Source organism: Condylura cristata, unplaced genomic scaffold (assembly GCF_000260355.1).
Source record: "Condylura cristata isolate star-nosed mole 26May11 unplaced genomic scaffold, ConCri1.0 scaffold00032, whole genome shotgun sequence".
NCBI classification, from domain to species: domain Eukaryota; kingdom Metazoa; phylum Chordata; class Mammalia; order Eulipotyphla; family Talpidae; genus Condylura; species Condylura cristata.
Genome location: NW_004567133.1, coordinates 10,271,481 through 10,294,340, shown reverse-complemented (window position 1 = coordinate 10,294,340; position 22,860 = coordinate 10,271,481). Strand labels below are relative to the sequence as shown.

The window sequence follows — 22,860 nt, the reverse complement described above, 5'->3', positions numbered from 1 at the left end:
AAGAAAGTAAAATGTGGGCCCTTAAAGCACAGCACAAAAGGCTTAAGCCACTTTCACATGAGTTCGATCCCCGCCTGCCCCAGAGGAGATCCACATGGCGCGGCAGACCCCTCCTGACCCGCCCGCTGCTCCCCTCAGCAGTGAACTTCGTTGATCTGCCTGTTCTGCTCCCCACTCTGTCTCTCACCCTCTGCATCCTGGCCTGTACCCCAGTTCTGTATGCACAAATAAAATAAATCTTATATAAAAAAAAAGAAAGTAAAATGCTTCCACAATGATCAAAGAGACAGAGTGTACTGTGTCCTCCCTCCAAAATACATCCTTTGTTGCATGGAGCACAGGGAGAGAGGATGGAGATTCCCCAGAACAGCCAGGGGCTTGGCAGACAGGGACCCTGGCAGGGGCTGTCTCAGTGCTTGACACGCCCCGAGGAGCGTAGCCATCTCCGCCCACCACCCAGGAGCTTTGTGACCTTGGGCAAGTCGCATCTCCTGTCTGGACATCTGTTTGCTCATCTGTGAAATGAACATTTGGGTCTTCAGAATGAAGGTTCCTTCTGGCTGGCTCTCTCCCATCTTGAGCAACGCCTCCCCGCCCCTGCGCACATGTTCCCACAGTGCCCTCTGTTGGCTGTTCGGCAGACAGCAGGCACTGCCCAGCTCAGAGGACAGACCCTCCGCTCTCCCAGATTCCTCATGAGGGATTTTGAGCCTTTGGGGCCACATATGGACCAGCCACCAGGATAATAGTAAGGAAATCTGACTTCCCCAAATCACAGTGTTTTAAAAAGAAGACCTTAAAGATGAGTTATTGCGACAGAATAGTAGCTAACAGTTGTTAGGTGCTAACCACGCATGAGGTATGGGTGTGAAGCTGTGTGTACAGGGATGAGGGCCACAGGCACAGGACTTGTGGCCAAGAAGCAAGTCTGCACTGGAGCCTAAAGGATGAACACTTGCCCAGTTATGACTGGCCAACAGAATAGCATGTGCAAAGGTCCTGAGGCCGCCACGTGCTGAAGGAATGAAGAGCATAGAGTAAAAACGGATAGACACTAGAGGATAAAGAATCTTAAAATGTTAAAAACCACATGTCTGCTGGAAGTGCAGCTACTTTGGAAAACTGCTTGGCAGTATCTACTCAAGCTGAGAATGGGTGCCTGTCCCCCCATCCCCCACACACTAAAGTCACGAACAAGAAAACAGCATGCTTCATAATAGCTGAGAACTAAACAGCCTGCACCCCATCAGTAGGAAAGGGTGGATAGATACATAGGAAAGTGTTGATAAAGAGGTTGTGTTCTCCCAATAGAATAATGTCAGCAAGTGGCAGATCAAACTGTAATTAAACACAACACGGACCAAGTTCACAATATAACACAACATAAGAAGCCAGCTTCATAAGAGAGCAATGGTGTGATCCCTCTTACATAAGTGCAAGGATCAACAGAACTGTTCTATGAGATAAGAAGATGGGATAGTGATTCCCTTTGGGAGGTGGGGGAGCTGAAGGAGCAAGGAGAGCTTTGGAGGAATGGGGAACCCCTGGGAGTGTTCATTTTGTCAGTTTTTGTGAGATTTGTGCATATGTGTCTTCCTCACCAATAAAATATAGTCAAAGCATGTTACTGCAAAGTGACATCATCTTTCTTTTTATCATGATGCATTTTTTTTTATTACGGTGGCCACCGCTATGTTGCAAACAAACCCCTAAGTGCTACTTTGCCAACCGAGAAGTTCCTGCTGGCAAGGACACTTGACAAGGTAACATTCCACCGCATCTTTGAAGAGTGGAGATAGCCTGGCCAAGGAATTGCCCCCCACCCCCACCCCCTGTTCTTCAGAAAGCCCTTGAAGGAATCAAGGGTGTTGGGAGGGGAGCTTTCTCCCAGGTCAGTCTGAGTTTGAACTGTCTCCTTGCCTGGCATACCAGTGTTTTGTCCCACCTCTGTGACCAGCTGCAAGCAAGGAAGGCGGGAGGCAGAAAGGCTGAGCAAGCAGAGTTTATTGCTTCCGGACAGCAGCTGAGACGGAGCCCCTAGGGTGGGGTCCGCAGCTACTGCCAACTCAATAAGGGGGAAAGGGTCTTTTATATAGATCTAGTTCACATTCCAAAGGCGACTGATAGCTGTGTCCCCGGTGCTAGGTGCTAGGTCCAGTTCCTCCACCTGTATCTCCGGGATGCTAGGCCCAGCTGACTATCAGTTTGTTATCCCCTTTAGCTAGTCCCATATCAAGCTTGGATGCAAGGCTGAATTCTTTCCTTGTCTTTGGTTCCCAACACCCAGGACCAAAGAGGGCTAGCCATCAACCAGTCCATATTTTGGCTGGAATTTTTTTTTTAATAAATAATAGAATAGTTTATTTCTACATCATTTTGTGCATTTTTCCATCTCAGTTGTAATCCCCGAGGGCTTCCCATCACCAGATCACCCGTGTGCCATCACCATAGTCCAGGGCACTTCCCTCCCCCCCCCCCGTTTTTGATCCCATTCCCCACTCCACCCCCGTACAATGTCTCTACTATATAGCTGTTCGTTGTTATTATTATTTTCTCATGTGGTCCGTTATACTCCTGCTATGAGTGAAACCATCTGGTATTTTTCCTTTTCTTTCTGGCTAACATCACTTTCCTTGGCTGGAATTTTTAACAATTGTTTTCTCTGTGCCTTTGTGTTTAGAAGTCTCTCTCTGTAACTGTTGAAGACTTGATTGTTGATTGGGTTTTATACGCATTAAGTTCTGGATTGAGTTTCCCAAGCTCATTATAGGTTTAGCTCCTCCTTCCCTGTGATTAAATTGTAATCACTCTTCAGCTTTTCTCAACTTGCTCTCCACAGTAGCTACTGTATTAGTTCTATTACAGCCCTCCTCAACAGAATAATAAAAAAAGCACTCATAAACACACAAATCCACAAATCACAATAAATTAATTGTGAACACTAATTTAGCCGTCTGTTTAAATGAGACTAGGACTCTAGAAGTGGCGGATCCACACATGTGTAAATCAGCAACTGCAGGACACAGCATGCTGGAATTTTCCACTTTCCACCTTCCCCTGAAGACTCCAGAGTCTATAGGGATTATATCATCCCCTGGGGGAAGTGCTAACAGGCTTCACCATGAAACCATTGTTGGAGGCACAAAGGAAGCCATTCCATAGCCTCTGGATTCTTCTAGGTTGGCAAATAAACACACAGCAGACCAACTGATGAGAAAAAAGTCGAAAGAGTTTTAATGACAGGTATGCCTCCTATATAAGTGGGAGGGGCCCAGCATGACTTCAGGTGCCATTGTCAATGCTATAGACAGAGGAACTTTGAGGGGAGGAAAGGGGAGGTGAGTTAGGGAGTTTACCAGGGGAAGGGCACAGCTAACTATGGCATGCAGATTTAAGTTCTACATTTTTCATGGAGAAGAGATAAGGAGACCAGGTTTTCCTGACACCGAGAAGTTGACATGAAATATGTGACCTCCAGAAGTTTTGAGAGCCCCACCCATGGGATCCAGCTTTTGCCAAAAAGACATATTTTGATGCAGCAGATTTTTGTTCTATAATACTCTCCAACCTGCTCGCTCTACTGTGGTTGTTTTTAATAAAACCAACTTGTGACTGTAATAATTGATTATTTTTGTTTGAGGTCAAAGAAACTGAGGAGAAAGAAAACAATGAGATGGAAGTGAGTGAGATAGAGTCCAGAATTCTTGTTTCACATTCAGATTTGGCTCTTTCATCATAATTACCCAAGCGAGAACGCCTCCTTTATTTCTGATATTAAGCTGTTTCTTCCGCTCCTGGTAGATGACATCACGACTTTTTTTTTAGGAAGTAAAGGAATAAGATAGCCTATGTCTTTACTGAGCAGTGCTTGGATGGCAAAACCTTTGTCCCAGAGAGGAGCTAACAGTCTAGGGTGGAGAATGAAGGCAAATGGAAAAGCAGCTTCAGATGCAGATGATGCCTGTTGAAAGGGAACAGAACTTATCACCCCAACATACACCTCTTTAAAATAATAGAAGACATAGGAAAAGCTCTGGAAAGGAACTTGAACTTACCCTTTTGTTAGAGACATTTCCAAGAAAAACGTTCATCTGGGTTCAGAGAAGAAAAATGTAGGGTGTTTCTTCTCTATATCAAGACATGGGGGATGACCAAATCTCAAGAAACTCATCAGTGGAGAAGGCAACTTAAATCTGCTTAAGAGCTAGATCTCCATTCACTGAGCTTTGCCTAATAATCTACCCTAAGTGTTCTCCTGTCCCACAGGCCTTCTTTTGTCTTTAATTTAAGGTGGTAGTTTGGGCTGTTTTAGAGCATTATTCCATTTTCTTGGGTCTTTCCCAGGAATATGGGAGGTATACATTTGACGGAGGTATACATACGAGGGATGCGGGATGCATATACAACTCAAGACCTGCTGGTTTGTAGTAGATCACTTATAGCTAATGTCCAATAAACCCCTGCAGCCTCACAAGAAACTGTTATGATCCTCCTAATTACTTAGGAGAATGGAAATTTGGCATATTACCTATAATAGGGTTTTTGGGGTATTACCTTTAATAAGGTTTTTGGGATATTTCCTATAATAAGGTTTTTGGGATATTTCCTATAGTAAGGTTTTTGGGGGGTATTTCCTATAATAAGGTTTTTGATTTTTGTTTGATCAGATATAGGCTTTCTTTCAGAGAAACCTATCTATATGGCAGGACAGACAGCCAACTGCACAGATCTGGTCACGTGAGGCCGTCTTCTCTTCCTGAGACTCCCTCTCTCTTCTTGAAAGCCCAGCTGCTGTCCCATTCTTAACTCAGGACATATAGCGCCACATACAGCTTCAGGATCCACGCATGTGTGAAATCTCCATACATGTGTAATTATATTTGTCCTTTTCTCCTACTAATCTGTCTGATGCTAATTTGATTGCTTGACCAGTCAAAAAAGAACCCAGAGGGGTAAGGGAAATTTCCTGTCTGCCCTGACATTATTAAACTTCAGCTTGTTTTTCTCTTGTTAATCTATCTTTTATTACAGAGCATGTCTCCTTGAGAATCTAGAGGGCAAGAAAGAAAATTATGCTTGGTTGTCCACACCGTGCTATTGAGGCTATCTAGAGAAGTGAAGTTTGATCAGCTGTAGACTGGGGAGAGGGGCTTTTAGGTGAAAGGGGGAAATGTGCCCTGAAATGTCTCTTTGCCCTAAGGATTATTTTAAGCTGGTGGTCTCAGGAACTAGCAAACACTACAGAAAGGGGTGTGGTTTCGGTTTTGCAAGAGACATTTCCATGTACAAAGAAAAACCTTCATTTGTATATGGAAATGTCCTCTTATATACCCCAGCTATTTAGGAAAGGAAGAAAAGGTGATCTACAATCCTTTCTGAAAAAGGGGCTGGAGAAGCAGGATTCTCAGAATGGGGAGGGGAGCTTAGCAGCCAACCTGATGTCAAATCTATCAGCCTTTAAATGGGACAAATCAGATATACTTAAAGAGTGTTCGAGAAGAAATGTTTGAGGATCTTGTTCAGCCAGCCCCTTAACTCTACAGAAGGCAGCAGACGAGCCCCAGAGAGCAGAGGTGAGGCGCTGCAGGCACCTCTCAGTTCACGCTGCTGAGAGGTGGACCCCATTCTGGGAATCCCTGTCTCTGCATGTGGTAGCTGTGAACCCAGCTTACTGGGAAACAGGAAGCAGCTCCTCCCAGGAGCCTCCTTTGAAAGAGGCCACTCTCACAGTGGCCCTTGGGGTGTCTGCCCCATGTGTCCAAGGCCCACTGTGTTTGTGCTGGATAAACCCACTCCCCCAGCCTTGGAACATGGCCAAGGAACCCCTGGCTGGTGCCAGTGGGAACCAGTCCCCCCGGGGGCTCTAGGTGTGCCTGCCAGTGCTTTCTGAGCCCCTGGATGAGGACGGAGGGGAAGCTGCAGTGCCCTTATATAGTCAAGAGCCCGTGAGCCAACCTTGAGAGCTGGGGCCAGAGGGAGGGCGGAGGGAAGGGGGCATGGAGGACAGGCGGAGGGGGTTTGGGTTTCGGGGAGAGAGAGGGGCAATTCTGGCTTCCCTTTCTGCACCCACTCCTTCTCTGAACAGGGGGGCACCTTGCAGGGTCCCTCCCGACAGATAACAGGCACTGCCTCCCTGGGCCTGGACCCGAGCCTGTCCTTTTCCAACAACTTGGAGGGGCCTCACACGTGCAGTGGGAAGAAACATTTGTTCGTGGCATCTACGAGAAGTTCCACAATGGACGCCCCCCTTCTCCCCAGCTCCACGCTACATCCCCAAGGCTTGTTTCCGCTGGGACGCACAGCTTCACCTTCAGAGTCAGCCTCGCCATGTACTGCTAGGGAAATGCTCTGGACTGGCTGCCTCTGCATCCACACCCCACAGGGCCCCAGGGTGCCTGGGCAGGGGTCTGCGGTGCGGTGGGGCCAGGGGAGCATCGAGGTCCTACCTTCCCCCCCCGAGCAGAGTCTGTGAACGTGACGCCCTGCACATTCCCATGGCGGTCATGGAGACCATGACAGAAATACACCAGAGAAAGCAAATCAGCCTGTTCAACGAATCAGCCGTATCAGCCGTCAGAATGGGGCGCTCGGGACGGTGTCATCCCCATCCCTACCCTCCAGCAACCTCACACCTCTTCTCTGGAGTTACAGCACATGCTAGAGCAGAGACACCTAGAAGGTTTATTTTCAAGGTCTTGCTAGTGAATGAGGAAGTCAGCCCAAGACAGGCAGTGGGGTCCTGACACAAGGGGAAAATAAAGAGAAGACAGAGGCATAGAGAGAGTTAAGCCAGGGAAGCTCATCCCTTTCCTCAAGCCTCGCCTGGCCTGGGGTCACACTAGCACTGTGATCTCAAGGAACCAGCAGAGCCAGGGGGTGACGGGAAGCCACGGCCAGAGGAAGAACTCAAGTGTCAAGGCCGATGCTCAGGGACGTCTCAGAACAGCCTTGCCAGAAGGGCAGGCAGGAGCAGCATGGGCCAGGTCGCCAGAGTCCCTGAAATGCAAGAGAGAGGAGTGTCAGGTGTCTGGCTCTGGAACTCAGCCACGGAAGCGAACCAGCCTCGCTCGCTTCTGGCGCACACAGGTGTCGAGGGCGAGGAGCAAGCCTAGCCTGGCAGGGGATAACGGGGCTGTCGAAGTCCCCAGAAGATAGGACCTGGGGCTCAGAACTGTACCCCCGGGGAGTCCGTGGGCAATAAACTATTCTCTAAAAGAACAGAGCTCTAGGAAGTAGTTGTCATAGAAGCCAGCACTAGCCTCTGACTAATCCTGAGGAGGCTGAGACAAGGTAACAAAGGCCTGAGGCCTCAGTCCAGAATCTCAGCTCTACAACTAGCTGTGCAGGCCCAGCTGAGTTTCTCTCTGCCCTAGTCCCCCTGAATGCAAAAAGATGTACTACTAGCTGCTATTATCTCGGGATTTTTGTAAGACTTGAGTAAACTCCTATCAAGTATTTGGGACAATGCCTGGCACCTGGCAAACACCACACAAGCACTAGTTTTGAAAATGAGATTCTGGGAGGCCTCTGCACTTTCCCTTACACTTGGTGTTCGTGCACTGTGGGTGACAATGGCCTTGCTTTGGGGAGGGGGGCACTAGGAAAAGCATTGCACCCCCTTCCACCATATGCCAGATCATAATCGCTCCCCGTGCCCTAAATTTCACAGTGACTTGTTGACGTCCTTGAAGGGAGGGAAGAGAAGAATCTCATCATTTTAGTAGGTGTAAGGATGGCTGTCAGGTTATAACTGTGAAACAGAGGTTGATGTTCAATTAAATGTGAAAAAGCAAAAATAGTTGTGGGAGATACACACAGGGAAAACCCTGCAGGCCCTCAGTGGGTGGTTGCTCTCTCAGAGCGAATCCCTCTCCTTGCAGATGCCTCTAGAATCTGTCACTCACCCCAGATGTTAGATAGTTTGCAAACCCTATTGAAAAGTCAGGCTGTTGAGACACTTTGCTCACCCAGATCCCGGGAAGAAGTGAGGCGGCTGAGGTCTCTGCTCTCAGCTGCTTTTAGTCTGACGGTAACTGCTCCCTTCCGTCAGTGCTATTTTGTTGAGCATTTCAGAGAATCAGCACCAAGTGCAGAAAGTTCGTCTTGAGCTTCTTGGCAAACTTTTCGATTGTCATCTAGCTGGGGATTTGAGGATGGGTGTAACGGCCACATATCTGGGCTCTCTGATCCGGGTCACATTCAGGGTAGCAAAATTGTCATAGTATTGCTTTGTAATTGTCATAGTGTTGGTCCCAGACATATTCCTCGGACTTGCCTCCCACTTAAATGCAAATTATCTCATCAAAACTCCCTTGCGATGTCACCACCTGATACACTCTTCCCTGATCTTTTCCATTTCGGTTAATTACTTTTTCAATGTGTTCCTTGTCCACTATCTACCCACTGGGGACTTACTTGCTTATAAATGTGTCTCGTTTTTGTAACTGTTCAATCTCCCTACAGGCCTGTTCCTCTTATATTTGCACACTGATTCCTTTCTTCCTTGGTTCTGATGTCACCTCCTCTGAAAATTTTTCTGATGTTTCAGTCACGTGGTTTTTCTTCCTGTATTTTTAATAGAACATATCCAGCATTGACCGGGCACATGGCCACCAAGGATAATGATACCTTTCCCAGCTTCCTCTGCAGCCAGGTGTGGCCATTTGACTAAGCCCTGGCCAATGAGATGTAAACAGAGGTATACAAGTGGACATCTTCCCTGTTCCTTCCATCCTGCTGCCTAAATACGAGAGTTTGCACTCACGCTGCCATCTTGGTCTATGAAGATGATGCCACACTGTGGAGATGGTGGAGGTGTGAGCTGGAAAAGCCTGAATTCTTGATGACTTCATGGTGCCAGCCCACTACTCTGGGTAGCTTACTTCTGGACTTTCTTTATGTCTGAGAGAAACAAACTTCTGTCCTACTTAAGGTATTCTTAGCCCATCTGGTAACTTTCTATCCCCTCAGCCTCTTTTATTCTTAAATCACCTTTGTATTGCCTGTTTCCCAAATGGAATGTGAGCTCCATGAGGGCCTGTCTTGCTCACCCTACATCTTCAGTACTTAGAATGATGCCTGACACAGCAAACGCTTGGTAAACATTTGTACTTAGGTGACTGGCTCCCAGTCAGACTGAGCATCTCAACCGCCAATCCTGGGTCTGGTCTATTGAGTCCCCACAGTTCCCAGCCCAGGGCCAGCCACTAGAAGGGACTAAATAAATATGCACTCAAGTGAGAGGAAGGAGAGCGCGTAGGGGAGGCTGTGGAGAAGCCACAGGGCTGGGTACCTGCAATGTCCGAGCTGCCACTCACGAGACCGAGAGAGGGGCCACCTGGGGACAAGAACAGAAGGCACAAGTTTTCTCAGGCTGCAGTGGTGTGGCACGTGGCTGCTCCACTCCTCCTGGGCCTGGCATCACCCCACTAGCAACCCACCCTGTGGGCCACCTGCTAAATCCACGCCACGTATTTGAAACTCAATGCCCTGAACGGATGAGGGAAGTCTTATCCCCACTGGTCGGATGGGAGATGAGGCTGGGGGATGGGAGGGGGCCTGCCACACTGGCCTGGCTGGGAAGCAACAGCGCTGGGATTTGAATCTTATCTGTCTTCCCCCAAGTGGAAGCTCCTAGACTCTCAGCTACCCTGTCACACCCTGTGGGGCTTCAAGATGAAGGCTTGGTAAGGGGACACCAGGAGAACCTCCTTCATGAGACAGCCTCAGCCTACTCATTGAGAGAAGGGGGGTGTGTTGGGGACCATGTCTTGGGCTACTGTGAACATGCCATGTGATAATCCAGAGGCTGTGTTTTGGCTTAGCACCCAGCATAAATCATCACTGTCGTCGTCCTCACCCTCATTGCTACTACTACATCCTAATTTCTTTAGGACAAAAACATGTTTTCATTCTTCTTAGCTTCTTAACTCCTCCATTTTGATTGGAATAAAAACCACGATCATGAAACTGCAGGTAGGCTGGCTAAAAATTCTGGGAGCCATTGAAAAGCTTGCCCAACCTCTGACCCCAAATACTGTCACTGGCCTTTGAAAACCAGTTAGAATATACCCCACAGGGGCCGAGAACATGGGAACATCAAAACAAGGGAAGGAACTCAGGATGTGGAAACAGACTGAGCTTGAGCCTGGCATCACCCCACTGGCAACCCACCCTGAGGGCCACCTGCTAAATTCACCCCACATATTTGGGGTTCAAGTCTAACTCTCGTTTCTCACGAGTGGGTGACCTTGGGTACATCACTTAATCTCAGTTCTTCACCTGCGAAGTGAGAGGAAGATTGAGCGAGTCAATGGACACTGAGCTCAGCCTGGCCTCCTGCATGGGGAGTAGAGGGCTGGCAAAGGGGTCATTACTGAATATCGTCACCCAAAGCCCCTCTGGGAAAGGCAAACTGGCACTGAGGTACTGAGCAGGCAGAAAGACTCTAGGTGTTTAAGTTGGTGACTGCAGGGAGCTTTGGTCAATTGTCAATCCTTGTTCAGCTGGCCTTATCACTGAGACTTACCTTTCCGAGTGATAGGTCCCAAATCTAGAACCTGGTCTGGGTTGATGGACGTGATTTCATTGCGGAGTTCATTTCTTGAGCAAGACTGCAGGGATGGAGAATTCTCATTATGTCACAATTTAAAGGCAGGGCTCCTGTCAGACTGCACCTGTGGGGGGTGGAATGGGGGTGCAGCTCTGTCCTTAGAACTGGGCCCATCCACCCTGTGGCCCCAACTGATGCTTCCATTATCTCCATCTGGAATTCTCTGTTATGTCATGTACACCTAGGTTTAAAGTTCATCTCCACTCTCTCTTAGTTCTCCAATTTGAGCCAAACAATATCCATTCTCTATTGTTAAAGAGTAGCTTTCTATGGGTGATGTGAAGACCAGCCATGTCTATACCATGCAGGCACTTAGTTTTACTCAACAAAGTCAGCAATTAGCATGCAGCACCATATAGGGGTCAAGAACATGGGCACTGGAGCCACACAACCGCTCCCATCTTGACCTCTGTGCAAGGGGATGCTCGAAGGCTCACTTTCCTCATCTGTAGAATGGGCCTGGACAAAAAACCTCGTTAAAGGGTTGTTGTGAGAACTACATTAGATATGGCATAGGGAAGTTTTAGTAGTTCGAGAACAGCGTACGCACCACACAAGGCAATAATTGTTATCTTGGAAACTTAATGGACAGATGTCTTCATCTGATTTGCCTCTTAGGGGCACAGTAACAATTTACAAGTAAGCTTTTAGGGATATTGAAGTCCATCCACTCATCCTTCCTTCTTCCCTTCCTCCCTTCCATCCTTCCACACACCCATCATCCAATTGTTCATCTCTTTATCCATCTATCCAATCTTCTCTCCTCTCCTCTCCCCTCCCCTCCCTTCTCCAGCCCTCCCCTCCCTCAGCTTCTCCCTCCTTCCCATCTGTCTGTCTTTCTTTCCATTCATCTTCAATTCCAATAAATACATATGGAGAATCTACCAGGTCCTGAGTTCCATGCCAGGTTCTGAATAGCCCAACCCCAAATGATACTCACTGGCTGGCACTGCTGATTATCAGAATCACAGAGCTGAATCTCACAGTGCAGGAATACCAGGTCATAATTTCCAACAAACATGAACATCTGAACTGAGAACTGGCTTTCTGAAGATATCCCATTCTTCGTTACGGAGATTGTGGAATCGACTCGATTTGGACAGCTGTGGGGTAGACAGGGCAAAGTTCTAACTTCTAGAGCAGCTCAGGGGTCCTGATCCCCTTGCCCCATTTTAAATTTGTCCCCAGTATAAAAACTCCTTCAGAGCAGATGAAATCCCCTTCATTAGCAACATGGACTCTATTCTTGCAGATTTCCTCCAAGACTGGTTTAAGTTTGGGGGGCACACTCTTTTGAATTAGACAAACTGGTTTCAAATTTTAGCCAGATCCACTTTCCAGCTAAGTGACTATGAACCTGCTACTTAAACCTTACAGAGTCTCACCTTTCTTATTCAAACATTAGAAACAGAAGTACTCATCTCGGTGGTTTGATGTGAATAAGATTTGATTAGCTAATGCATGTATACCACTTAGCAGAGAGCTTGGCACTGTAGCTAAACTGAGGTAAAAATACTAATGAGTATTATTAGTGTGGTTCGTATGGTCATCTATAGACACGTGTTTTCTCTTTGTTTTTGCTAGTTAACAACAGTCAGTATTTTGTCCCATAGTGCTTACCATACCGTTTTCATATTGACCATCTCTTGTTAACATCTGCATAATAGTCCCTCATTACTTAACCACTAGACTATTTTTGAACTGTGAGCCTACTGCTGACGTTATAAAGAGTACTGAAATGGAAAATAGTTATTATTTCCTTACCCTGCTGACCTATTTTGCATCAGTGCTTTAGGCTAAAATTCAGGAGAGAGATTCTTGGTTCAAAGTGGGTGGACATGCTATACCAAACCAAATGATTTGTCAAAAGGGCTAAACCAGTGTACTCAATTTCCAGGCAGATGTGAGAGGGTCACCCCCACTCCATGTAGGCCAAAATAATAATAATAATAATAATAATAATAATAACAACAACAACAACAATAATAATAATAATAATAATAACCCCAGCATTGTCCCATACCCGTTTTTGATGATGAAATATTTCAAAGGGTCATTCTTGTTGTTCGTGGGAGTGGCATAGCAATTCTGCAACAGCAGATTGAAGTGGGATGTGTCCCCTTTCTCCAAGATGGCGCCCACATAGAGCATGGATTCTACAGACAACACAGCCTCTGTGCCTTGGAAGGGAGACGTGTAGTTCAAATCCTGGAAGAGGGCCATTCTGACGACGAACTCACCCCTCCCGTCCATGCTGATATTCAGAGAGCTGCGAAAAGGGAGATCAAGAAGGGGAAAAAGCAGGTTTGGAGCAGTGAGAACAAGGAAATTGGATCCCACATGTGGGTGTGGTTATGAAGGCAAAGGCACATCTTTAGTTCCTAAGCGACTTTTTTCAGTCTTTCACTGAAATCAAACCACTGACAGAGAAGTGAGGCTCCAGGGTTCCCACTGACTCCTCTCTGCATCAGGGCTCACCCCTCTTCTCTCCCCTAGTGGTCACTCCATCTCTTCCCCTGTAGGGTGGGGCTCGGGACCAGTTCTATGGGTTCACAATTTCAGCAGCAGACTGCCTCCCTACAGCCACGATTTTGGTGAAATGCCAATTATACGACCATACATGATGGCTTTATTGTTATTTTTAATGGAGCTAACACTATGCCATCGAAAACTAGAAAATTGAACTAGAAAACTTCCAATCTTGCCATTCTGTGAGCCCAAGAGAGGCAAGGAGGGGAATGGTAAGGGCAACCCTGGGTTTCTGACAACCCAAGAAGCTAGAAGCAAGTCTAGAACTGCCAGAGAGCTCATTCAACAGGGCCTCATTCTAGGCACAGTGATACAGCAGCCACCAAAACGGGCAACACCCCAGCTCACAACCAAATTGCTACTTGGTTCTATTTCTGGTGAATTTGGGGTGATGTTTATCTAATTCAAGTGGATCTACGCTTAAATCCCGCTCCCACCATCCTCTCTCTCCTCCACAAAGATGAGATCAGAGGCCCTCATTCCCTTATCTCTCAGCACCCCAGGCTTCTCCTCCATGGTTCACCCCACTTGTAAATTATTATTAATATAATTAGTTGTTTAATGCTTCTCTTCCTCAAGAAAAAAATGCCTCTGTTGTGAGTTCTTGTTCCTAAGCATATTTGTTTCATGTTGCTGCATTGCTTCATAATGATGACCTTTAAAATCCACAAAATATTCCATGTCTGCCTTGTTCATGCTGAACATTAATATGTGATCAACAAAGATTTGTGGGTCATTGTGCAAAGGGACAGAAGCTCCTGAAGGAGGCAGGTGGGCATCACGAGTTGTGCTTGAAGTGACCGATGTCAAGGGGATGAGGCCAGTGCCTACCTTACAATGGGCTTCAGGGCCATCTGGAGGCTGAGATCCATGTCCAGTGGGTAGGCACACTGGAAGTCGATGTTGAGGATGGTGTCTCTGGTGATGATATCATTGCCCAAAGAGAGGGTGTTTTTGTAGATGGCATGAGTTGCATTTTTCTTTGGCATAAAAAAAAGACCATATGTGTGTGTGAGTAGCAGCATCTGGAGCTCACCACCCTCACCACCCTGTGGCTGCTGACCTCAAGGAGGTATGTGGGCCCCCTCCCTGTGGCAGGGGTGGGAACGGGAATGAGGATCACAGATCAGACACTAGAACTAGAACAATAAGATATTGACCCTTGGGAAGAGACGGACCACTTTGCTTACCTCCCTGTTGACTGCTTCCACTCACCCCTAATTAAAGTCATCATAATCATGGCTTACCTTTATTGAACTCAAGCGTCAAACCTGCCCTAAGCTCTGTTTGTCGACCAAAGTGTATGATGGCACACACCTTGGAAAAGCCCAGAGAGGCTTCTCTGTCCAAGGTTGCACAGCTACTGAGAGAGGCCCTGCTCGTCCACCTGGCACCTTCTGGTTACAAAGGTGTGACAGCCCACTCACCTCCAGAGTACTCCCACAGGTAGCCCCCTGGGTAGGACTGGTCACCGAAATCCAGTTCCTTTCCTCTCTTTGCATGACGCTGTTGCAGTTCCGGTCATTCAGGAAGGCAAAGACATCATCCCCAAAGCCCAAGGCTTTCAGATGACACTTGTCCACTGACACCTTGATCTCCTTGGCCCCGCAGTCCAGCTGAGGCTGCAAATCTTTCACATCTGAAAAGTTGAGAGGGGAATCAGATAGAGTGGATGGGGCTCTGAAAGCAATAGACAGACCATGCTCCCTGACTTTGGGAGAGGTCACCGGGCCCTCCAGGAAGCTGGTTGAGTATGAGAGATCTGGGACTCAGGTGGGAGTCAAGCCTGGGTTTGCTGTGGTGAGGCTGGCGAAACAGTCATCTCATGTACAGGTTTTTTTTGAGGACTTTCTTGTTAAATTCATATGGGGAAGTGGGTTCCCTAGGAAACAGGACTGTCTCAATTTCCAGGCTAGAATCAAAGCTAGATCTGCACTGGAGAAGCACATGCCTTCTCGGGTTTACAGATACATCTAATAGGGTTCAGCGTTCTTGTATTCATTCACTGACTCAGTCATTCATCTGTTTATCCAAAGCAAACTTCTTGAGCAGCTACTATCTGCCAGGCACTGTTTAACACTATTAATCAAAACTGACAAAACCTCACTCTTCTAGAGCTAGCATTCTGACAGAGAAGTTAGAAAGTAAATCAAGAGAAATAAGAGTCTCTGAGAACCCCCCTCCCCCATTCTTGTCTGTTAGCTCTTAGCCAGCCCACCTCCCACCTCCCAGCCCAGGGTCACGCAGCTGCTCACCAAAGTTGTCCAGGTTCTGTCTGCAGAAACAGTCCCAGACACCCCCAGAGAGTTTACACTCCTCCTCTGGGCGACAGGTCTTGTCACAGTTGACTGACACATTGACGGACTCTGGGGGTGAAGCGTGAAGGCAGAGCATGAGGAAGCAGAGTAGGTGGACCTGATACCATCAAGGCCCAGGGCACAATCCTGCCCCAGGGAGCAGTTCACCATGATTCTTAGTGGGAAGATCAAGCCTCAGACTCAGATTTCTTGACTTCTCACGGGGCCAGGTAAAAGCCCTGAAGCTGCCCTGTTAAGACCAACCAGTGGTAGGCGCTGTTCTGATCCCCTGCCATGTGCTGGCTCTTTCACATGCCCTGCTGGCTGCATGGGGCAGGCTGGCATGGGGGGATCATGTGGATTATGGGGCCAGGGGCCCTGTGTCCACAGCTCTGCTCTGTGATGTTGGCACATTGCATTGTGCTTCACTGTGCCCCAAGCCTCTCCGTTGAGGGTCGTTACTATAGTGCCTGTTTTGTGTTGACTAGAAGCGTCAATGAGTTAAGAACCTGAAGCCCTCAGGATCGGCATAAGGCCATGATCAGCACTGTACATCACCCATGTTGTTGCCATGATCCATTTTTTTTTTCAGATGAGAAACCTGACATGTAGAGAGTTCAATTAAACTGCCCAAATGAACCCTGAGCCTCACTGTGACCCTACACATAGGGACTAATAATTACATAGGCCTTGTTAATTAACACCCATCCATCGTGTGTTTACACCTCTGAATCTGACTTTTGGGCTTGCCTTGAAACACAGGATGGCCCTGACACTGGGACAGTTTCCCTCTGGGCGCTGATGGCCAGGCGCTGGGTGGGGGGTGGTTTACTTAGATCCCCACAGTTCCGCCTCACCCCCCCGAGCCCTGGCATTTCCCCGGCAGCCCTGCCCTGCAGCTGCCAGGGGTGCTTTCTGCTCACCTGTGCAGTACTTCAGATCGCATTCTGGGGTGCCATGCAGGTGGTACACATAGTACTGGCCCGGGCAGGACTTCACCTGCACCTGGCTCTTCCATAAGCAGCAGTTGCCACTCCAGTGGGCACAAACTGTGCGGTTGACGATGCCCTCCCCGACGGAGGGGTGGGTCCCATTGAGCCACATGGGAGAGGCCGCCTGGCATCGGAACGGTGGGATGCAGGTCTCGGGCATTCTGTCTCCTCCTTCTCCCACAAAGCGGTACCAGCCGAACAGCGTATTGTCACAGCTTATGGTTTCTCCTGCGTTCTCTATGCTTCGGAAGGGTTCGTCCAGGACGGTGTAATTCTGGCAGGGGTCAAAGCAGAGGTGGGCCTCTGGGGTGCCGGGGGCTCCACAGTCCATGTCCAACCCATAGGAGCTGGCCTCCGCCCAGTTTCTGGAACCTGGGAAGTGAAGTGTGCTTTTGTTAACTGAGCCAGCCCAGCGCCTAGACGGTGTTTCTCTCCCCAACACGCTCTGGTTTGGATGTGCTTAGGATGCTAAACATACAAGAGGCACACAGTCCATTCATTAAACATCAGCTCTGGGGTCAGAATAATAATAAAGCTGTCCGTGGGATTTTATAGTCAATGAGGGAGGCCTGAGTGTAAATTAGAAAGATATGCAAGGGGGAAAAACTGTATAGGATCCAACCCATTTTTATTTTAAAGTAAAAGCCTATTTTTTTAAGATTTATTTATTTCTGCATACAAGATCTGGAATACAGGCCAGAGGTGTGGGGGGGTGAGAGAATTCACCAGAGACAGAGTGGGGAACAGGACAGGCAGATGGACGGAAATACACTGCTGAGGGGAGCAGCAGACAAGACAGGAGAGGTCTGCTGTGCCATGCGGGTCACCTTGCTGGCCAGGCTTCGAACTCGTGTTGCAGTGGCTGCGGACAGCTTCATAGTGCTGTGTTTTAACCCACTGTGCCACCAGTAAACATCTGCCTAGAAAAGACTAGAAGATGATAAAACATGTTTCCAGTTTCTGCTGGGGAGAGAATGGACTTAAGATAGCTTTCGTTTCTATCCTATCATTTCAGAAGTTTGAGGGTTTTTTGCAGTGAGCCTGCCTTACATTTAGAATGGGAAGAGTAACTCTCGGTCGATCGGGATCACATGTACAGTCGGTCGCACAAGGCTCACTGCTCAACCCCAGGGGAAGTTCAGCAGCATTTCTGCTGGTGCACAGCCCTGGGGGTGTCAGTCATGTTGAACTTCCCCTGGGGCTGTGAAAGTAGTCAAGTACATTCTCTCCCCATCAGTAACCGACAGTGTGTTGTATCATCTTCCAGTCCTTTCTAGGCAGATGTTTAAAATATAGGTTTTTATTTTAAAATTAAAAATGTGTTTGGTGTTCTGCAGATTTTTTTTGTCTTGATTTTTTTTTAATTTAATGTTTCCCAGATGAGCTCCCTTTATCAGTAGTTATAGCTCTTATTCAGGAATTCTCAGGCTCAGTACTGTGTCCTGTGCTCATCTCCCTGTTATGGGGGATCATTCTGTGCATTCGAAGGGATTTAACAGTCATTCTGGGCTCTTTCCGTGGCAGGCCAGTAGCACTGTCCCGCTTGCCAAAACTCCAGGCTTTGACAAAACTCCCCTGGAGGGCAAATGCACCCCACTGAATCATTGGCTCAAAGGGACCCTGTGTAGTTGCTAATCACAGAATTTCAGATTCAGGCACTGGCTGGCGTGGGAAGCAGCAAGGAGGGAGAAGGAGAGAGAGAACAGCTGATCAGGCTGGGTTTAAATCCACTTCAGCACCTGCTAGCTGGCTGACCTTGGCAGATGGTGAATTCCCCTGAGACTCATCAACAAAATAACACCTGTGAGCTAGTTGGTCTCAAATTTGGTGCATTGCTATGGCCGTGGCAACATTTGCCACACCAGTGCTCTGTCTTATTATGTACGAAATATCTTTGTTCAGTAATTGTCTCTAGAGAGTCATTTCATCCTAAGGAATAATATCTGTTGCTGTCCTAGGGATGATGTACTGGTTATATGCTTTAATAGCCATGGGGGTGTGTGTGAAATATATTCTGAAGGATATATATGTATATATACATACATATATATCCTTCAAAAGTAGTTTAAGAGTTAACCAGTCACCCCCACAGTCATCTGGGATATATTTACCTTAAGTTGTGAAATAAAGCCCAGATCAAGGAGGAGAAATGAGATGATATGTGTAAAATGTCAGGCACAGCATCTGGGAGCTAACAAGAGTTCAAGTTAGTTCTCTAGTTCTGATTTGTTCAATGCAGTGGGTGCCTGGATGATAAGCTAAGGTGCACTCAGCACCCCATTTTCTTACTATGACTCAGAGGGACTTCTAGAAAAAGAGGTTGCAAGCCTTGCTTATGTATGCTCCTGCCTGAGGGAACAGAGTTGCTGTGTATGTTATTCTTGGACTGTTTTCTGATCACCCTGTATTTTCCCAAGAGAAGGTATGAACGGGTTCTTCCCTCCTCGCCACTACAACCCTCCCTGCGGATGATGCGAAATTTCCATTCTAGTGTCTAGCCCAGAACCCTCCTTACAAGTTCCTAAATGCCCAAGCCATAGGTCTTTGGAAGAACCACAGAGAGATGACCAAATCTAATTAGTTTGTCTCATTGATGAGCAAACTGGTTTGGAGGGAGGAAGAGGCACTTGCTAAGAAAAGGATACAGAGAGCCTGGATAATCCATGTCCTCATGATTCCTGGAGCCCTCATCCTCCCCCCCCCCCCCAGATCTCATATGGGAAGTGATGTTAATTGATGTTAACTGGCTCCGATCATCCTTTCTGGGAGAATGTCCAATTTGATTCTAAGAGACTGACTTAATTCTCCACTTACCGTGTCCCCCTGACTCTAGCTTCTGGGTCATTGTTTTAGCCATACCCCTTTCACTGGCCCTGAGCCCCTTCTCACTCCCCAGGGATGGCTGGGGCCTCTGTGACACCAGGTGACAGAACACTCACCTTCCTGCTGCGTGGGTGCTGAGGCCAGAATGCAGGAAGCCAAGGCCAGCCACAGAACAGAAGAGCCCCCCATCTTTTCCATGAGCCAAGACACACACCTCATTCAGCGGTATGCAGACTCTCCATGCAGCTACAGGAAGGGAAAGAGCCAGAGGTGAGCTGGATGGCTGGAGATGGCTCCACTGGGAACCAGGTAAGATGAGACACATGTCAGTTCAGTATCATTTCTCTACTAAGCCCCTTGCATCCCTTAGCTCATTTAAGGTTCTCAATCACTCCCCAGGGAAGGTCCTATTATTGTCCCCATGTCAAAGAGGAAGTAGCTGAGCCCAGAAATATTTACTGAGTGTCTCATATGTGTAGGCACAGTGTTGAAAATTAAATAACTTATGTAAGGTCCCCCACCCAGGTTCTCAGAAATGAACCCATGACGGCCTTCCTGAAGGGCTGTATTGTTGCAAAGCAGGCATGACTTACGGAAATAAACTAGGGTCAATGGAGAAGCTATTGCCAACATCTCTTGCCAAGGGGGTGAGGTTGACAGGAAAGCCATAGTCTAGCTTAGAACTGGCTGCCAATACAGAATGTCCTAGAAGGTCTCAGATGGATTCTTACTCAGGTTGCGATAGAAGCTTTTGGAGATTGAATGGAGGGCAAGCTTCTGGTGCTGTGAATACCTACATAAGAGTGCAAGCTGCCCCTCCATGGTTCTGGGGACCATGGTTCTGAAGCCCCCTGCAGTGTCCTCTATGGGTAGATTCCTGTGAGGCTGGAACCACATCAGACTAAGCTCTTTATAGCTTTCCTATCACGGTGGCTACTCAATAAAGGTTTAAGAGATGAGTGAGTAGGTCAGTGTGGGTAGAAACAAAGCGGCGTGAAGGTCCTGCCAACTCTCAAATTAATAACATTTCCTCTTCTGGGAAAATCTTTCCTCAGCTGGGCAAGTCATTGGATGATTTCTTATCTCCTCAGGAAGACTTCAGTTGAAGATTGAGATCTGTTTCTGGAAGGGATGTCACGGTATATTACAGAACACCCAGGGCTGGTAATTCCGAGAGATAATATCCTAAGTAGAGACAACCCATCTTCCTGCTGGTGTCTGGGGGTTAGGGTGCAAGGACATCTTTAGGTATGGAGCAGTCAGCAGGCAGCTGGGATCAGAGCTGGACCTGGAGGGGTATCTGGAGTACTTGACCAAGGGCCAAGCCCTAAACTCCTTGCTGGTTCTGAAAGTTTCCAGAAATAGACAACACTAGCAAGTCTAGGGAGTTGAGTGTGAGGGAGAACCCCCCCCCCCCACACACACACACTGAAAACAAAGTCTTGTTGGGTCTTGAAGCAGGACTTACCTTGGAGTCAGAATATAGAGTGATCCTTCTCCTTCAGCCAGTGGTGGGAATGCGAGCCTGCTGTAACCGTTTTTTTTTTATTGCAATTTCCCGCCCATGTGGCTCCCAATGATTGGTGCTCAGGACAGAAGTTAGGCTCCTAGCCATACACAGGACTTGCCGTGTATAGGTAAGATAAGATAAATGATTTGCCACAAAGGATGGCAAAAGAGGGGACCTTTGCTCACCCCAATGTAAACCCTTCAACAATCTCACACAAATGCTTCTGCAGAAACAATTGGAATGTGTACTGAGTGCAGACTACGCCCGACACTGTTGGGGGCATTGCAGTCCTGCTTCTCACATTTAATGCTCACCACAAACGAGAGTCTGGTGCCATATTTATTACCAGAAACCAAACACTAACCAAAAGGAAGCCAAATACCCGAAAAGAAGAAGAGCGAAATTAAACAGGCACTTTTTTATACAGTGGCTTTCCAACTGTACCTGGTGTTCCTGTCGAATCACCTTACAACACTTCTGCTTCTGTTTGAATACCACTCAGCTTGAAGCCAGTGAGAATGAGCCATAACGGAGAGGGCACAGGTGGTTCCCACTAGGGAGTCCTACAGAATCTACTCAACATCAGACACTCGATGGTGAAAAGTCTGGGGACCCCAATTTGGAGAGGGTGAGTCATGGAATAACAAAGAACAGGCAAGTCCCCTAAACAAAATAAGCATAGGGATAGGCTCTCCAATCCCCCTCAATATGTCTAGACACTGCTGGCTTCTCTGGAGAGTGGAAGATTGAGATAGGAAGCTACACATCTTGGACTGTTAGACTCCATCTTGGATCTGGCTTGGGGGACATCATGGAGTTCATAAAAGAAATCAAGCTTTTGCATAACAGATGACCTCTTGTGTTTCCCTGCTATTCTTTAAGGACTGAAGGCTTCTGGAGTGCATTCTATGGGGGTCCCAGCATGGATAACACTTCCAGTAAAACCTCAACATGAACAACAACAACAAAAGGTTTGCTATTTATTCCTACTTCTAGTGCACTTGGAGAAAAACCCTAAAGGTGGAACTTCACCACCACCACATATGCAGGATTCCAAAATTCATGTGGACACATCACAGCCCATGGATCCATTCATTTTGCTTGGTGCTCATCTTCGTCTCCCCAGTGGCCATCTTCAACCTTTTAAACAGTCTCTGAAGCCATGGAGCCCCCTCACTCTCTACTGCATTCCCGGCTGTCATCTTGCATTCCACTTCAAGAAAATCTAGGCAACCACACTTTGCCTCACTCAGCTTTGTCTTATTTTTCTAGTTGACTCATAAAGTATTCTCCTCCATCCTCCACTTCCTCCCCCAACCTGATAAAGCGATCTTCCCCCTTTTCAAAGTCAGTTCCTCTGTCCCTCTTCTGACTTCTTCATTCCAGAGGGAACTATGTGAAGGTCATCTCTTTGGCTAGTCCATTGGGTATTTTTGTTCCTGGCACTGGGTCACTAGATCTATTTGCTGTTTCCTCTGAGCTTTCTGCATATCCTTGACTCTCCTGTGCCACCATTTTTTAGATTCTCTTCTACCTATTTGGATACTTGTGTTCTATCATTATCCTGGCCATTACCTTCTTCCTCCAGCTTCCCTTCCTTCTGTCCTTGAGAATGCTGGCAAGTCTAATTTTTCTAGTTACTCGATATTCTGGTGGGGGGTGAGGTGGGGGATGAAGGTCAAGGTATCAGATGGTTTTCAGTTCCACCCATAGGCTGGTGACTTCTGAATATGTATCTCATCCCTTACTACTCCCTCAGACTTCTGATCCACCAGTCCAGTTGCTTGCTGGACCTCTCTGCATTGACTGAGATGCTTAGGCACCTCAGTTCTCCCAAATCTGAGCTCGTCGATTCCATCCTCATGGCATCATCTTACCTCTGTCATTGGGACCACTGTGCATCTGGTCACGGAGGCTAGAAACCTGGCTCCTTCCTTTCTATTACGTTCTTTCCTTTCTAGGGCCCTTTCTTTCTCCCTCAGTGCACTCCAAGTCTTCAAATATTTCTTGAACTTCTTTCCTTCTTTGTTGTCATTTCCCTAACCCTAGCTTGGGTCACCACCATCTCTAATGGGGCTGATTTTAATAGCTGCCTAA

General features: G+C 47.4%; 1 protein-coding gene across 1 annotated transcript; it reads right to left on the bottom strand.

Moving 5' to 3' along the window:
• Window positions 1–6,698: 6,698 nt before the first annotated feature.
• GP2 (glycoprotein 2 (zymogen granule membrane)) lies at window positions 6,699–20,751 on the bottom strand. Its single transcript, XM_004691735.2, has 11 exons — window positions 20,722–20,751; window positions 19,370–19,499; window positions 16,362–16,802; window positions 15,397–15,507; window positions 14,569–14,780; window positions 13,973–14,121; window positions 12,636–12,881; window positions 11,553–11,715; window positions 10,529–10,613; window positions 9,293–9,337; window positions 6,699–6,996 (listed from the first exon to the last, which is right to left on the bottom strand). Exons 2-11 carry the CDS (start codon window positions 19,470–19,472, stop codon window positions 6,938–6,940), a joined length of 1,614 nt encoding a protein of 537 aa, XP_004691792.1. The 5' UTR covers window positions 19,473–19,499; window positions 20,722–20,751; the 3' UTR covers window positions 6,699–6,937.
• Window positions 20,752–22,860: the final 2,109 nt, after the last annotated feature.

Excerpts from the sequence above, each read along its gene's own strand:
- GP2 (XM_004691735.2), bottom strand. The coding sequence starts at position 19,472 with ATGAGGTGTGTGTCTTGGCTCATGGAAAAGATGGGGGGCTCTTCTGTT. Across the intron at positions 16,803-19,369 it reads AGCACCCACGCAGCAGGAAG|GTTCCAGAAACTGGGCGGAG; the intron begins GTGAGTGTTCTG and ends TTCACTTCCCAG. Across the intron at positions 12,882-13,972 it reads GCCCTGAAGCCCATTGTAAG|CTCTCTGAATATCAGCATGG; the intron begins GTAGGCACTGGC and ends CCCTTTTCGCAG.